Source organism: Patagioenas fasciata, chromosome 13 (assembly GCF_037038585.1).
Source record: "Patagioenas fasciata isolate bPatFas1 chromosome 13, bPatFas1.hap1, whole genome shotgun sequence".
NCBI lineage: Eukaryota > Metazoa > Chordata > Aves > Columbiformes > Columbidae > Patagioenas > Patagioenas fasciata.
Genome location: NC_092532.1, coordinates 11,447,718 through 11,463,323, shown reverse-complemented (window position 1 = coordinate 11,463,323; position 15,606 = coordinate 11,447,718). Strand labels below are relative to the sequence as shown.

General features: G+C 43.0%; 1 protein-coding gene across 1 annotated transcript; it reads left to right on the top strand.

The window, feature by feature from the left end:
* The first annotated feature begins 1,689 nt into the window (after positions 1–1,689).
* On the top strand, positions 1,690–12,965 carry LOC136107303 (uncharacterized). Its single transcript, XM_065848267.2, has 11 exons — positions 1,690–1,996; positions 3,847–3,981; positions 4,742–4,866; positions 5,169–5,237; positions 5,693–5,806; positions 6,599–6,714; positions 7,004–7,059; positions 8,452–8,504; positions 9,191–9,318; positions 9,658–9,814; positions 10,913–12,965. Exons 1-11 carry the CDS (start codon positions 1,793–1,795, stop codon positions 10,983–10,985), a joined length of 1,230 nt encoding a protein of 409 aa, XP_065704339.1. The 5' UTR covers positions 1,690–1,792; the 3' UTR covers positions 10,986–12,965.
* Positions 12,966–15,606: the final 2,641 nt, after the last annotated feature.

Below are 15,606 nucleotides of genomic sequence, written 5' to 3'. Positions count from 1 at the left end.
GAGTACTAACTGAGGCAATGGTGATTTACAGAAATAAATTTCTGAACCTCATTGTCTCAATTGTGGTGCCTTCTGCATTTTAGTTCCCTTTTGATTTAGTCTATGGATACTAATAAAGCAATGCAGAACAGCTACACCCAGTCTCAGAAAACAGGAACTATGTAAAAAATAAGGAAGCTTTTTAAGAAAAAGGTAAAAGGAACACCTAAGACACTAAAGGCTTTTGAAATACAGATAGAAACATGATCATAGAGGCAGAGTGAGTGCACATCAGTATCACAAAAGATTAGATAAAGAGCAAAAAGAAGCAGCAGAGCCAAGGAGGTTATTGAAAACAAGTTGCACTCAAAGATGGAAATCAAAAGAACCATAAGCACTAATCCATTACACACGAACCACACCACAGGTGGTTTTATTACCAAAGGGAGGGACAATTAAGACAAGGCATAAAAACGTAAAAGAAATGCTTTTTCAAGGGACCTGAAGTCCACTGAGCAGTCTGTAGAGGCAACAGGGAGCCAGAACACTCAGAAAACAAAAGCAAACATGGGTTTTGAGAGCCCTGTCTTTCTCCAAAGGGAGATCAGATACACCCCAACCACTCTTGAGAGACTGGGCTTCATTTAGTGTAGGGAAATGAGACAAAATGCTTGCTAATTGCAAAGGGAATAAAAAGATCTACTGTGCAACCAGCAAAAAGCCATGAAAAATACAGCTTCTAGAAACAGTACCTACAACTGCTTCTGGCAATTTTGGGTGAGATGGCTGCCAAGCCTTGTCCCTGCCTGTTGGTCGGAGCTGGCAGTGACAGGCAAGGACCCATTTATGCTGAGAGCCCAATAAGACAGGGTCAGAAATCTAAAATATGAACTGCAGTCCTCATCAAAGAGATGGAAACAGACATAACCTTCAGCCCAGGGAAGAGCAGCTGATATTGCCCAAATACCTTGTGATAGCCCCAGTGGGGAGACCCCAAGACCCACCTCTCTGGCACCACAACCCTTAACCTGAAGGATTTCATAGAATCATTTTGGTTGCAAGAGACCCTCAGGATCGAGTCCAACCATAAGCTAACTCTAGCAATAACCCATGTCCCTAAGAACCTCTTCTGAACACCTTTTTAACCCCTTCAGGGATGGTGACTCCACCACTGACCTGGGCAGCCTGTTCCAGTGCCTGACAACCCTTTCTAGGAAGAATTTTTCCTACTAACCAATCTAAACCTCCCCTGGCGCAACTTGAGGCCATTTCCTCTTGTCCTATCACTTGTTCATTGGGAGCAGACTGACTCCCACCTGGCTCCAACCTCTTTTCAGGTAGTTGTAGACAGCGATAAGGTCTCCCTTCAGCCTCCTGTTCTCCAGGCTGAACAGCCCCAGATCCCCGAACCGCTCCCCATCACACTTGTGCTCCAGAAACTAGAAACACGTTTCCTAGAAACTTGGCTGTGCCACTGCAGTGGAGCTGCCTCACTTCCCTTTAAGCGCTTCCGTGCGGCTCAGCGAAATGTGCCGGGATCGAGGAAAAAAAAAAAAAAAAAGGAGAAAGTAAAAAAAAAGATGAAGCAAATGCAACTTCCCAGCGTGACCTCAGCGGGCTGACAGCCGGGACAAGCCCCTCGCGGAAATGATCGCGACCGGCCCCGGGACACGGCGCTGCGCGGCCCCGAGGCGGGGTTTGGCGGCGACCGCAGCCCGCGCCCAGCACCGCCCCGCTCCGCAGCCCGCGCCCGGCTCCGCACCCCACGCTCCGCACCCCGCGCTCCGCTCCGCACCCCGAGGTCCGCTCCGCGATGCCGGCGCTGCTGGCGCTGCTGGCGGCGGCGCTGCTGGCGCTACTCGGGGCTCGGCGGGCGGCCGCCCCCGGCGCTTGGGTCCCGCTGAAGCGCTGGGCCCTGGGCTGCCTCCTGCTCTTCCACGGCGCCTGGAGGCAGCGGGCGGCCGGCGGAGGTTCCGCGGAGTCACGGCGGCCGCGCCCGCTCCGCCCCGACCCCCACGTGAGTGTGCCGCCGCGCTCCTGGTACCCCACATCCTGGGAGTCCCTTCCCCGGCAGCACCTTTCCCAGGACCCCCTGCTGTGACACTGTCTTCCCTGGCACCCCCATCTCCTTGGACCCCTGGTATCCCCAGTCCTGGGAACCCCTCCCCTGGTAGTCCCTTTTCCGTGACCATATTCCGTGACAGTCCCATCCCTGGCACCTCTGTCAGCCCCATCCCTGACACCCCTATCTCCCAGCACCCCTGCTTCCCTGAGATCCCAGCACCCCCAGTCCCTGGAACCCCTATCCCCTGGGACTCACGTTGCCCCACAACACCCAATCCCCTTAGCCCCACAACACCTCCTTCTGCAGAACCCACATCCTGCAGGGACCTGCACCCCTCTGCATCCCCTGCACCCCAGCACCCTGCATCCCCCTGGGACCTGCATCTCTCAGGAAGCCCCATCCCCTGCATCCTGGTGCCTGGTACCCACACTGCTTGACCCATAAAGCTTCAGGACCCACATCCTTTCACCCTGCTTCAACCATCACAGGATGGGGATGTTGCCTTGACTGTTCCTTGCAGGGAAAAGGGTTGCCTCAAATAACACCAAATGATATCGGTGGGAAAAAGCAGACACAAAAGCCTTTTATTTTCACACATTTGGTGAACTAAATCTGGTTTCCCAGGTGTACTTGTCTGCTTAATAAATAACAAACCCTCTGTCTACAGCCTGTACCTTACCTATGTTCATGGATCATCCTGTCAAAATACTCACTGTGCCTAACGGGGAGCTTTGGGTGGGCCTTGCTGTAATATTTGGTGGGAGGGAAAAGTGGGAAGGCTGATGAGGCAGGATTTCCCTTGGTTTTCCTTGTCTCATCAAGATTTGACTTGCAGATGCCAGCTGAGGTTTTGAATTCTAAACCATTCTTGTGAAAAATCAACTTCTTGTTGGCATTTCCTGGAGCCTCCTGGGAATCCTGGAGTCATATTAATTAACAAATGCTCAAGAGCAATAATAATATGATTTTTTTTGTTTTGTTTTACACTGAATGTTTTCTTCAGAAGCAGAACTTCATCCATACCCCAAAATGCATACAAAAATCTTAACTTCAATGTTCCAGCTTTTGAAACTTCACTTTGAGTGAGTTCTGCACAAATATGTGAAAATACACATCTAAATTTGAAGTTGTGGACATCTGTGTGTAACAGTGTTTGAGGTTTAGGATGGTAACTGGCCCTACACCAGTCCAGCTGCTGATCATGTAGTAAAGTACTGGGTTTCCTATGGCTTTCTCTTCCTTTTCCCTTTTTGGTTTTATGTTTCCCATAAGTATAAATTGTCCCTCATACAAGCTGGGTCTAGATGTGGCTCAGTTTCTTCCTTGCAGGCACTTTTTGAGAATGCTTTTCATAAGGATTTTGGTTAAGGGAACTTCTCATTGCAAAATAATAATCTTAATTAAGAATAATATTTTACCTTGTCCATGGCTACCAGGCAATAATTACGTTCCCTCTCTAAAACTGCTTCTCAGCTGCTCCCTCTCTGCTTTCTTTGTCTACCCTGATAAGGAAATGGACAATAAAGAAAGGAAAAATGCTTTCGTGTCAATGACTGATGTGAGCGTTGCATGCCAGATTAACTAACTGTTTTCTGGACGCATGAACTGTCCTGTTTTACGAATGAGGCTTCACCGCTGCTGGGGAAACTCTGGCTGCTTGCTGGGCTGCCTGCTATTAAATATAAAAAGTGAAAGCAAACTTTGATTCCTAAGAAGAAACCCATGGAAAACAAAGAATTACTCACCCTCTCCCCTCCCTTCCTGCCTGCGGCTGGAGCTGAAATTCTTCTCCCTTTCCCCAGGCGCTGGATTCAATTTATTTCACCGGCTTTGCAGAGACCAACAAGAGTTTTGTGATCGCTCGTCTTGCCAAACGTCCGAATGGGATCTGCGAGATGTGGCTCTTCCTGCGGGTGGAGGGAACAGGAGAGTTTGAAGTACGTGGTGGATGTGGGATGAGATTCCGGAGCAGTGCTTGACTCCTGTCTTGAACCTGTGGTAGGATTCCAAGCAAAAAATAATGTTCTCTGCATCTTCACTACATCAACATCCTAAAGACAGTGATAGCACTGGCCAGGTTACTGGTTATGTCTAATTTTTTGAGTAGGTATCTGACATTAATTCCCTTTTTCCCATGATGTGCATGAAACACAGTGTATCTTCTAAAAAATGCCCTGTTAAGTATCTTAAGAAGAATCTGAGCATGCAGTACATGGTTAATAAGTTACGTTGTATGGTTACGGTTGTTTGGTTTTTTTTCTCCTTTCCCAGTGAGTGAATGCTGTAAAAATCATTGTGGAATTGCCTCTTTCAAAGAGAAAGAAAAGTTTTTAGGGACTTGTATGTACACATGCTTTATTCTTGATAAAAAGAAAACAGTATTGATAACACATTTTGCCTGTGGATTTTCCCTTTTGTTAATAACTGGCTACATATTAAAGAAGGAGAGAAGATCCGGCACAATCTCTTTGCACTCAACTATTTTTGTGCTCACAACTTTGTTTTGCTAAGTAGCCACGACCAGGAGGAGACCAAAAAAAGATAAGGTTGATGTGATTACTAGAAATCAGGAAGAACTGAAAAAAAAGCCATTTCAATCAACTGTTCCTCCTGCAGAGGATGTTCAGAGCAGGAATTCACCCACGTTGCAACCCCACAACTGAACTAAGAAAATGTTTTCCTCAAATGTCTTTTTAGCACCCACAACATCCTAACATGCTGGTGAGTGATGAATCTGAAGAGATTTGGAGTGGAGGAGGGCTCACTATTGAATATGCAGAGCCACAAATGCACTGGAAAATAAGCTTCGATGGGTTACTCAGGTACCGCAGCACTTTATGGTTTCATTTATCTACATTTAAGACGAGCACAATCTGAAAATACATTTAACAGACTTGAAACAAAAGAGATCTGGTAACAATAGCACACATTGATATTTATGGAACGAAAATACAGCTAATAATATCTCCACCCAGTGTAGGGTTGTAATGTAGCTTCATTGTTCTATCTTAGCACACAATGGCATTTTTCTTCTGTGATTTGTCCTGTTGCATCCTTAAGCATGTAAGAAATGTTTTGCTGTTTGTTTAAGAGTGATACAAAATTATGATGCTTTGCCTTACAGAAAAGGACCTTACCGACAGCAGTGGAGTGAAAAGGAAGGTGAACTTGTACCAGTTAAATTCTCTTTCCAGTAAGAGCATTTTGCTTTTGCTTCGGGATGTGTCGTGACTTTGTGGTTAGAGATTCGGTTACTGTTTTCAAAGGGTCATGTGCACAAAGTAACACATGAACCCCTTGCCTCTGCTTTCTGTTTATGGACTTGATTTGTCTGACAAAAAATGATTTATTGTCAAAGTAGCACAGTATTTCTGGAGTGATGCTGCATTTGTACCTCCAAACTGACTACATGAGAGCAAGCATGCCCTTCCAGCATCCCTTCCTATGTAATGTGTTGATTCTTGCACTTCTCAGTTTCCATTTGTTTGCTTCCTTGAAAAGTAGTAGTATGTTAAAAATTAGAAAAATCAGATGTATCCAATAATGATAAAGTACAAAGATTGCCATTGTCAGAGTAGCAAGTGCACAGCTTGGCTTTGTATCATGTGGCAGCTAATAATGTATTTTATTTTTTCCCTCTTCTCCTAGCTGGGAGAACTTCACAGAAGTCTTTGACTTTAGTGCCGACAGTCACCCCAGTGCATTTGCACGTGCTTTTGCCCAGGAACCGTGGACCTTCGAGTTCTTCCAAAGGGTCAAAAAGTGAGAGACAAGATTAATTTCTTCTAGGGTTAACAGGAATTTTTCTACAGATCTCTCCAGGGTCTGTCATGTATTGTTATAGGTAATTTTAGAAGTTGGGTTTAATTTGAAGTGAGCCAATAAAGGAAGTGGCTCCTGTCAGGTGTCTCCTGGTTTCATAACCACACCAGATGTGTCAACCTCAGATATGTCCTCTGAGGAGGATCCTGCACATGGACGGGGTCTTCCCAACATGTGGGTGGAGGGACCTGCCCACAGTTTTTGTCTGTAAAACCTCAAGCAGTAGGAATATTTCTTATTCTCTCTTTTTTCTTTGCTAACAACCTGATTCAAACCACTTCCAAAGTCAATGGTGCAGGTATATCTAAGCAAAGGATCAAATATAATCCTGTGAAAGAAGGGCTAAAGTTGTTTTTTTAATTAGTACACAAGCTTCAGAGAACTGAAAATACACAAAGAAAATATGAATATCAATATTGTGTTCTCTAAATGCAAACAGAAAATATGTAAACCAATAGTGTGTTGTCTTTGGTGATACCTGCTGACTTCTGAGCAGCAACTGTTTGGTAATACAACATTTTTTCAAACGACGGGCATTTTTCTAGTCAGTCAGGGTGGCAATAGACATTACATAGCAATAACTGGAAAATGTAAAAGTGGGTTTAATGCGTAAAATCTGGCATAGCCATGATCCAGACATTTTGGGATATAAGTCTATCAGATTGGCATTGAGACCGCCTTGATTTTGCTTTGTCGATTTTGCCTGTCGATTCACTCTTTTCTTTCCCCCAGACAAAGAGAACAACATTTCCGACATGAGCAGTGGGGCCAGTCTGTTGGAGAAATTGAAATAGAAAATCAGGAGAAAACAGAACTTTCTCTCAAAGGCGTTCGGAGCCACTCTTATGGTAACAGCACCAGAAAATAATCACTCACTTGGCTGTCTTCACTATAGCTGGTAGTGGCAGGACGTTGGGACTAAGGATTATCTTTAAAAACAACAATGTCGTGACTGGGCATGAATTTAAGACATTTCAGAGGAAATGCCATTACTGTTTTGGGGACATGCATACACTTACTGTGTTATCAATTACTGGATATCTCTTTATCCAGAGTCAATGTCAAATCGGGTACTATTAGTTCATATTTTCCAGCAATGGTGAACTTAAGGTTGGGGGGTTTTGTTTGTTTTTGCAGGTATCCGGGACTGGTCTGAGATTTACCGTTACGTCATGATTTTGGCACACTTTGAAGTAGGTATTAACACAGCTCCGTAACTATGAAATTGAAGGTGTTTCTGAACTTGTCAGTCATTATCCAGAAATAAGGCATTGGGAGCATCCACAGTGTGCAATCAGAAGTGCTAATTGGTGCCATCGTTAGCACATATCCATGTTGGGAGCAGCTCTCAAAACTGGGTGTGTAAAAACTGAGATTTTGCTACACCGATTGAACCAAAAGTTGTCTCGGTAAATTGAAACTGCTTGTTTTGGCTTTTTTAAGAAAAATTAAATAGCTTTACAGGACAGATCCTCAGCTGCCGCACATACCCAGCGCTCCATGGAGCTGATGCAGCGCTGATTCACACTAATTGAGAGCCTGGGGCGTTAGCAGAGATCCTAAGCCTGCGTGACAGCAGTCAGCAAATATTTCTGCCAGTGCTGAGCTATAATTCTCTGTTTTGCCATTTTGCCTGTACTGCGGCTGCTGCGAGCACACAGCCCGGGGTGACGCTGAACGCTGGTGGTACAAGCTGCCACGCAACCCCAACAGATGCTCCTGAAAAAACATTTCCCTTGCCAACACAGGCGTGAAGAAATCTCAACTCTCCATTAGAGGCAGAATTACAGGAGTTTAGGCTGAATTCAGAATAAAAGTTTATTTTCCCAACCAGCACAGAAACACACCTTGGAAAATCCCACCTATGTGCAGATCCAGTAGCTGCTGTGATTTAACATATGCCTCTGTATCTTTTAATAAGGCTGTGCTTTTGTGCTGTAATGTGTATAATCAGATAGTGACCTCTCCCTTTTCTTCATCATTATTCAGGACTCAAAATGACTGCTGCTCTTCCTTTCCTAATTAAAAGCCATCTGACTGCTAAGAAGGAATTAAAGTTTATTGCTGATTGAAGTTTGGAGTCCTCATACCCCAAGTGTCTGTGCATATATAACATCACAGCATAGTTGTATTTGCCTCAGAGCAGCCCAAGTGGAGCATGAAGGGATTCAGATTCAAGGATGGAAGAGAAATGAATAAAAACATGAGATTTTAGTTCAATCTTCTATAACATTTTTCCTGTATGCTGCTCCCAGGCATAGAATAATATAGGTTAGTAGAGGTGTCTGGTCAAAGCAGGGTCAACTTTGGTAGGTTGCCCATCAGTTTTGACTATGGCTAGCTGACATCTCTGCATGTATTTCCCTCCTTCTCATATATCTTCTTGCTGTGGAGTTTCTGTGGTCCTTAATGTCCTTAAATTCTCCTGGTTTATATTTCTGGACTCTCATTTGCAGACAGATTTTCACAGAAGATGCACTGAGATTTAAACATGTAAAGTCACAGCACACTGCGTAACCTCAGTTGTATCCACAGAAATTATTCTGTACAAGTTAGACTGCTTTTTCTTTCTCACTTTCTTGCAGGATGGGACTGCAGCACATTTAACAGTTATTAATATGCCAGCAACCACAACTCAGTAAGTAACCAGGGTAGTTTATGCTGCTAAAAACATACATCTTAAAGGTGGCAGAGGATACCTGTATGTACACTCTTCCTTTGAACCTGTGCAGACCAATTTCCATCCACACCCTCTTGCTCTCCAGTCCCTCCACCCTATTTTCCATTTGCAATTAGTCACAAGGACAGTTTTTACCTTCAATTACTTCCTTCCCATTCAATTACTGTTTGGCTGATGCAGCTGCTTGTCTTGCTGTCTAGATGATTTAGAGGTACAAGCTGAGCACTTCCAGGTATTTAAGAAGGTGTGTCTGTCTGTAATGGGTCATTATGCAGGGAGTCCTGTCTTGCTGACTGGTGCTGTCTGCATCCAGAAGCTCCAAGACCAGCGTTCATGGCCTTCTGGCCAAGTGGGACCAAGTGACCCACCTGTCCCACCTGCCCACCACAATCCATCCTGCAAGCCTCATCTTTCCTTCATGTGTGGTTTCCCCCCTTAGCGTTTGCAATACCCCGTAATATTTTTTAACATTTTTATATATTTTTAATATTTTAACAAGGATATTTTGAATATTTTGTATTCATTCCTGCTGCTTTCCAGGGATGAAGACGATGCTCGGTGTTGAGCTCCCCTGGAAAGCCAATGTGCTACTCCATTTGAATTTTAGTTGAACTTCAGTTCTACTCCGTTTCTTTCCCTTTCAGCCTCACTGTAGGTTATGTTTTTTTCCCCAATGGGAGGAAGGCTGGCATTGAGTGGTCCAATGCCTCGCTGGCCGAGATGGCTGCTGATGGTGTTATCGGGGATAAATATGGAGTCACTTTTACTGCTGGTAAGCCAAATGCAGCCTGCGTATCTATATCTGCTTTCAGCTTTTTGGCACACAATTTAATTTCACTGTTCAGTGAAATTCCATGTGATCCTTGGAGCAAATAAATGGTGTGGTTTTCACTTTCGGGGTGTTAAAATGTATGTTATGAGGTGGATTCAGCTGCTCTGGAAATGTGGCTTCATCAAAGATTTTGCTTAATTTACAGAGCAGACAGGAGAACTATTGCTCTTTAGAAAAGCCTAAGAATAAACCATATGGAAAATTATTAGATTTTGGGAATTTTTCACATGAAATACTATTGAAGATTGGTGACATTCTACCCTTTTACTTCTATCAAAGGTGGCAAGTACTTTGATGTTTCTGCAACGCTGGATAAGCAGGCTTGCCCTGTGGTGTATAATGGCCTGACTGGACGTGGCGTTTTTCATGAGTGCATTGCGGATTTCCAACTGAACGGGTTAACGCAAGGCTGGGGCTTGGTTGAATTTTATTACAGGTAAATTAATCATAGGCAAGAAGAGGTAAAGAATTCCCATTGTCCTATATTGACCTGTGTAGCTACAGCTCCATAGATTATTTGAAGCAAAATGCACAGATTTTTTATCTGATGTAAAGAAATGTTGTTCATTTAATGCTTAATGTGTTTATTAAATTGAGAAACATATATTATTTGAAAAAGAGTGATTGTGCAAGCACTTCATACATGCAGACAAATCATGAACACTTGTTCAGTTGTTTGTTTTATAGATTTATGTAGGGGTTTTTTGTAGGTCTCCATATAGGTTTATGAGTTGATGGATGGTCCATTGTGGAGATTATCCTACTTAGACAATCTGTCAGATTATAAAAATAATGAGTCCTGTACCCCAAACAGCAGGCTGTTTACAGGGTGAAATTTGCTCACGCAAGTTATTTGTGAGACTAGGGCACAGAACAGAGAAATAATCAGAAAATCGATACAGGAATCCCTCTTCTGGGGGGAAGGATTATATCAACAAAATATGGGCTTCTGAGTGAATTGCTGTTTCCCCTGCCACATGATTATCACAGTCTTTTACTGGAGCCTTTTTCCTATTGAGTTGTTTCTCATTAAAAAAAAAACCAAGTTTAGTTGTTTACATTGAGTTTCCTTTTTAAAATAAACAATAATTCTTGGCTTCAGAGGAGATGCCATAGATTACTTTCAGGAGATTGAGAGCTCAGCTTCTTCTGAAAACCAGATACATTTAAGCAAGTAAAATAGGCCATTAATTTGCCAAACACCCACTGGATGAACTTGAAAACTGTGGTCTGTAGCAGTTGCCAGGTACCTGCTCCACTCCCTTCACTGCTGTCAAAACCTGCGAGGTGAAGGAAATAAATAACCCAGCATGGAAATCCCCACTTAAACTCAAACCCTCTGCAAGTCCAGACAGTCCTGGACATTCCTAAATCTGCCCCAGGAAGGCTTAATTTGGCAATGCTGAAGAAATTCCTGTAGCCTACCATCTCCTATCTGCTTCCAAATCCAAACCATGTTGAAATTAAAGGGTCAGTGTCTGGTTTGTCCCCCTCCCCACAAAACAACAACTCAGCATCACTGCTTTTCTTGCAGGGATGAAGCCGCCCAGCCGGTTCCGAATTTGCAGCTTGGGTCAAAAGCTGAAGGACCCGACCTTTCCTCCTGACCACCGTGCGACTGACAGTTCTCCTCTGTGAGCATTTGCAAGCTTGTCCCAGTGACGTTAGCAAGCAGCAGCTTTCAAAAAAATGTAAAAAAAAAAAAAGTTATTCCCTGCAAAATGCAGAGTTATGAGTGTGGAACTCCTTAGGATGGAGGTCAAGGGTATAAAAGGACTTAGAGAGAAATGAGATAGATGATACATTTTTAGTTGCGGAGCTCTTAGCGGTTGCTAACTGTGATGGTCTGGAGGCAATTTAAAGACAAGCTCTGAACAGCTGATTGGGGGAGGAGTGCTCTATGTTCTGTCTTTTGGTATTTTTCCTCAGCTGCCAGCAGCTCCCCACCGTGAAGACCAGGACACTGGGCTACGTGGGTTTCTGAGCCAATTTAGCCGTTCCTCTGTTCTTTCAGATTTGTTTTTGTAATAAAAGCTCTATCTTTCTGAACTCTCTGGATGTTATAGTCATTAAAACATGGGAAAAAGCTGTTACAGGAAACTACACTGATTTGATAGTCTTGTCTATAACTGTGTGAGAGCTGAAGTGGAAGAAGTAGGAGAAAGCACATCCAGAATGAGGTGTCCTCTAGGAATAGCATTAATGGCCAATGAAATAAGTGATACAAACAGTTTTCCCTTGTCTGCAGGAAAGTCAGTGTCTGGTAGGCTGATTTAGAAAGTGTCCTGAATTTCTCATCATTCACTTGAACTTAGATGCCTTATTAATCACAACATCCATGTTAGTTACTGATAGCTGCTGGCCCAAGGTAACCTACAGTGTATTCCCTACCTAGATGCATCTTACCATTAAGTATTGGAAATGAAACATATGACATGTCAGGAAAAAATAGTTACATGATAGATCTGGACAAAAGGAATTAAAGAAAGATGCCTCATTCTCTGTACCAGGCAGCAATGCTGTGAAACTGCTGGGAGCATCATAAGGATAGGCTGTAATAATTCCTCCACTCCATTTAAGAAAGTAGTGAAATCTGGGTGTGTATAATGTCTATATAATCTCTGCTAGGTTGACACTGGAGAAAACTAACAGGCTTTAAAGAAAACTTTATCCTTTCTGGGATAGCTCTTAGATTTACTACTACAACAGCGTTATATGTAGAATAGGTTCAAGAATATAAAATTATCCAACCTATAAATATCACAGGAATGCATGTTCAAATTTGGGATGCATTACTGAACAGCCTTATAGGATGCAACAAGCTGTTTTTATCTGCAGTCTCTTCTGTGGCTGTGCAATAGGGTAGAGAAATTCCTGCTCCCTAATTAATAACATTGTCCCTGTTCTGCATTTGCACAGATTTGTGGTGCAAGTGCCGTGCATCCCCTTGCACCCTGAACCATCAGCTGTGTGTACAAGGCAGCCTTATGATCACATTTCTTTTGGGATAGTTGTTGATTCAGAGCTTTGGGTTTTAGCTGAGCATCTCCTAGAAATACATGTTTAGTTACAGTGGTATTAAGAGACATGTTCTTGTGAGACTTGCGCAAATTCAAAGATGTCTTAAATCTGTCTCTGTGCTGGAACTCTCAGTGCACAGAAAACAGGGAGCTTCTAAATTACTCCAGACAATGGTACTTTGACAGAAGGAAAGGCCTTATGCCTCTTTTTACACATAAGAAATCAGTCAAATAGGTAATTTTAGAAAGGTTAGAAAAATAACTGTGTTATACATCACAGTTTATTCCTATGAAGTGTGTGGCTTGTTTTGCTATGATCTCAGGAACATCTGTTCTTTTTTTTTTCTGTGGAGTTTTTGTCATCTCTCATTTTTTTCTTCTTGAAGACTAAAACATTAACATTTAGAAGAAGGAATACAGGCACATAATCAATCAAGGTCTTTGGAGGGTTCAGGGAATGTAGATAATGGGAAAAATTCGTAATTATTGCTCTGGAATGACAGAGAAGTTGCTGTAAAAAAATTCTCCATCCAGGTCAAAAAATTAAAAATCTATCCCATCGAGAAATTTATTGGTCTGAGTGTTTCTGACTTGCAGAAACTGGGCTACAAATGGGAATGCTGCGCGACAAACGACAAATATCTGCCTGACTTGCAGTCTCTGAAATTCATGTTCTGGCAGAGGAGGATGCGTAGCCTTCATCCCTCTCCTTTTGTGCTCTTTACTTGTTTCTTTTGGTACCAGTGGATGCAAAATTAGAGCACTCCGGAGTTCAGTTTGGAAAAGTTCAAGCAGGGTACAGAAAATGATTAATAAAGGTTCGAGCTGGCAGGTTTATTTGCCAGGTGATGAACTACTGGTACGGTATTTCAGCTTGCAGGACTGAAAAATTGACTGTTGGGGGTTTTCTCCCTGGATTTCAAATTAGTTTATAGTGAGCTTGTGTCCAGGACACATGGAATAACTTATTTAATTTAAAATAAATCTACCAAGCCCCATGCTTTGACCATATGAAGTGGTCCTCTCTTGCGGCTCCTTTCTTGGTGGAAAAATCCATCTTGGGAGATGATGCTGCTGCCCAAAAGCATTAATTTTGAGGGGAAATTAAAAAAAAAAGGCAGCAAATGGAGGTAAGTCCTGGCCAGAAGTGAAATGTAGCAAATGATCCGCTCTCGTCCAGCATGAAGGGAAGCAGCTGGAGCCTTGTCGGGATGAGCTGCTTTCCAGCATCTGCGTTTTGCACGTCTGGGAGGAACTGAACACCTGTAATTCCTGCTGCTGTCAACGGGCCAGCCCCTGACACGGCAAAATACTTGCACAAAATACTTGCCTGTCCCACTGGAGCTCACATGCATGTTGAATTTCAAGATTCAGGCACTTGCAAAGGGGTCATTTAAAGGCTGTCAGCCCCAAACTAAGTCCCACCAATCTGACCTTGGCTACTGATGTCTAGAATGGTAAATATTTCACTAGGCTTAGTTATTCTCCTTCCTTTTTGCAGTCTTTCATGTATTCATAGTATAGATAGGCCATTTTCAGTGACATTGTATTTCACTGGCATAAAGAAAGGAAGAAAAAAAACCTTTTTTCTCTTTGGATTTATGTCCTAGCTTTGCAGTTGGTGAAGCAAAGTGTAGCCCACGGAGTTCTGTAATTCATCAAAAAAAAATGCACTATATGTCTGGATTATCTCTGTAAAGCAACCAATTATTTCAAAAGTAGACTTTTCCCTCCGTAAGAACAAGCTCAGCAGCCAAATGCCTTAAGGACATTCCAGATAAAATGACTGATAACCACCCACTCCCTTCTCCCATTTACTGGAACCCCAACTGCCTCACTCTCCCTCTCCCACAGCAGTTTTTCTCCATCCAAAATTGGTTTTTCCTAAACTGTGCCTTTTTTACTGTTACTGCTCTCCTAACATACTTAGAGCTCAGGTGACTGAAGCAAGACCTCCAAAGGGATCCATTCTGGAGGCCTTTTTGGGTCCTCCCCCGCATTTTGAGGTGTTTTCCTTTCCTGGTTCAGGTTGTAATTAGTTACAGCATTGATTTTTGCTTTTATTCAGCACAGAAAAAAAGCTTAACAAAAAACACAGTGCAAGTGAAGTTCATTCTAATCTGGCCATAAAATTTTATGAGGGATGTAAATCAAAGGGAGGAGTGGCAGCTAATGCTCTGGAACACTTGAGCCCTGTTCATGCTTTCTCAATAGAGTTAAATCCCTCCAGGAGCAATTAGCCTAACAAGCTGTTTAGGCCACTTATAAATAACATCACTGATGGAGACGTCTGGAGGTGTCTGCTCTGTGCACCAGAGACTTTCCAAATATGCTGAGTGGTGAATGACTTCTTTTCTTAATCCACAGCAGGGGGTTGGAGATGCACATCTGACATGTCTCAGAGGTTTGCTCACATTTTTATCATGTTTTCCAGGAAACAGAAAGAGGGGAGAGTAGGACTGCCATGTTTTTTGGAGTGTCCTCCTCCATTGCTTGGTAGCTGTGCGTGGGACCCCATGTCTTAAGTGCTGACCTCAAATGCTTTGGTCAAAGTAACTGAGAAATGGCCCCATGCACAATAAACCTGGAATTGTTCATGGTTGAAGTCCTTGTCACAGCACCTTGTGACATCTGAGGTTGACAAGGGACCTCTGGTTGCGGTAGGTGTTAGAAATGTGTTTTGTAGAAGGAGGGTCCATCAGATGCCATTTGAGCAAGAAGATGGTGACATGAGAGAGGGTCTGGGTGCAACCAATGGCCTGGAGGGCTGGGGCATAGTAGAGGGAAGCTTTACCTCTACAAAGTGTTTTTTCTGATAGGATTTGCTGGAGGCACTCAACAAGGTGGAGATTTTATTTACATGTGACTAAGTGACTTTGGGTTCTGCATTCAGGGGCATCTTTGGCATGTTTGGGCCCCAAAACCTCAACTAATACTATGGCCTCATTTTTTTTGTCTCATTTTTTCCTTCTGCTTGAGATTTGACCTTATTTTTCCCACCCATCCCATTGGCTTGAAATATCTTCTTTTTTCTTTTATTTTCCTTTTTTTTTTTTTTTTTTTTTTAAGTTGTCATCCGTGTTTATTCTTTTTCTAAATTACATTGTAACTTTCTAGCCTTTGTGCTCTTATGATTATGGAGGAACCTTCTGCAGCATGTAGGGAGCTTCATGCCCCATAAAACTGGCTCTATAAAACACTAACTAGA

Coding starts and splice junctions, on each gene's coding strand:
- LOC136107303 (XM_065848267.2), top strand. CDS start 1,793: ATGCCGGCGCTGCTGGCGCTGCTGGCGGCGGCGCTGCTGGCGCTACTC. Junction 5,238..5,692: donor CCAGTTAAATTCTCTTTCCA/GTAAGAGCATTT, acceptor CTCTTCTCCTAG/CTGGGAGAACTTCACAGAAG. Junction 6,715..7,003: donor CGTTCGGAGCCACTCTTATG/GTAACAGCACCA, acceptor TTGTTTTTGCAG/GTATCCGGGACTGGTCTGAG.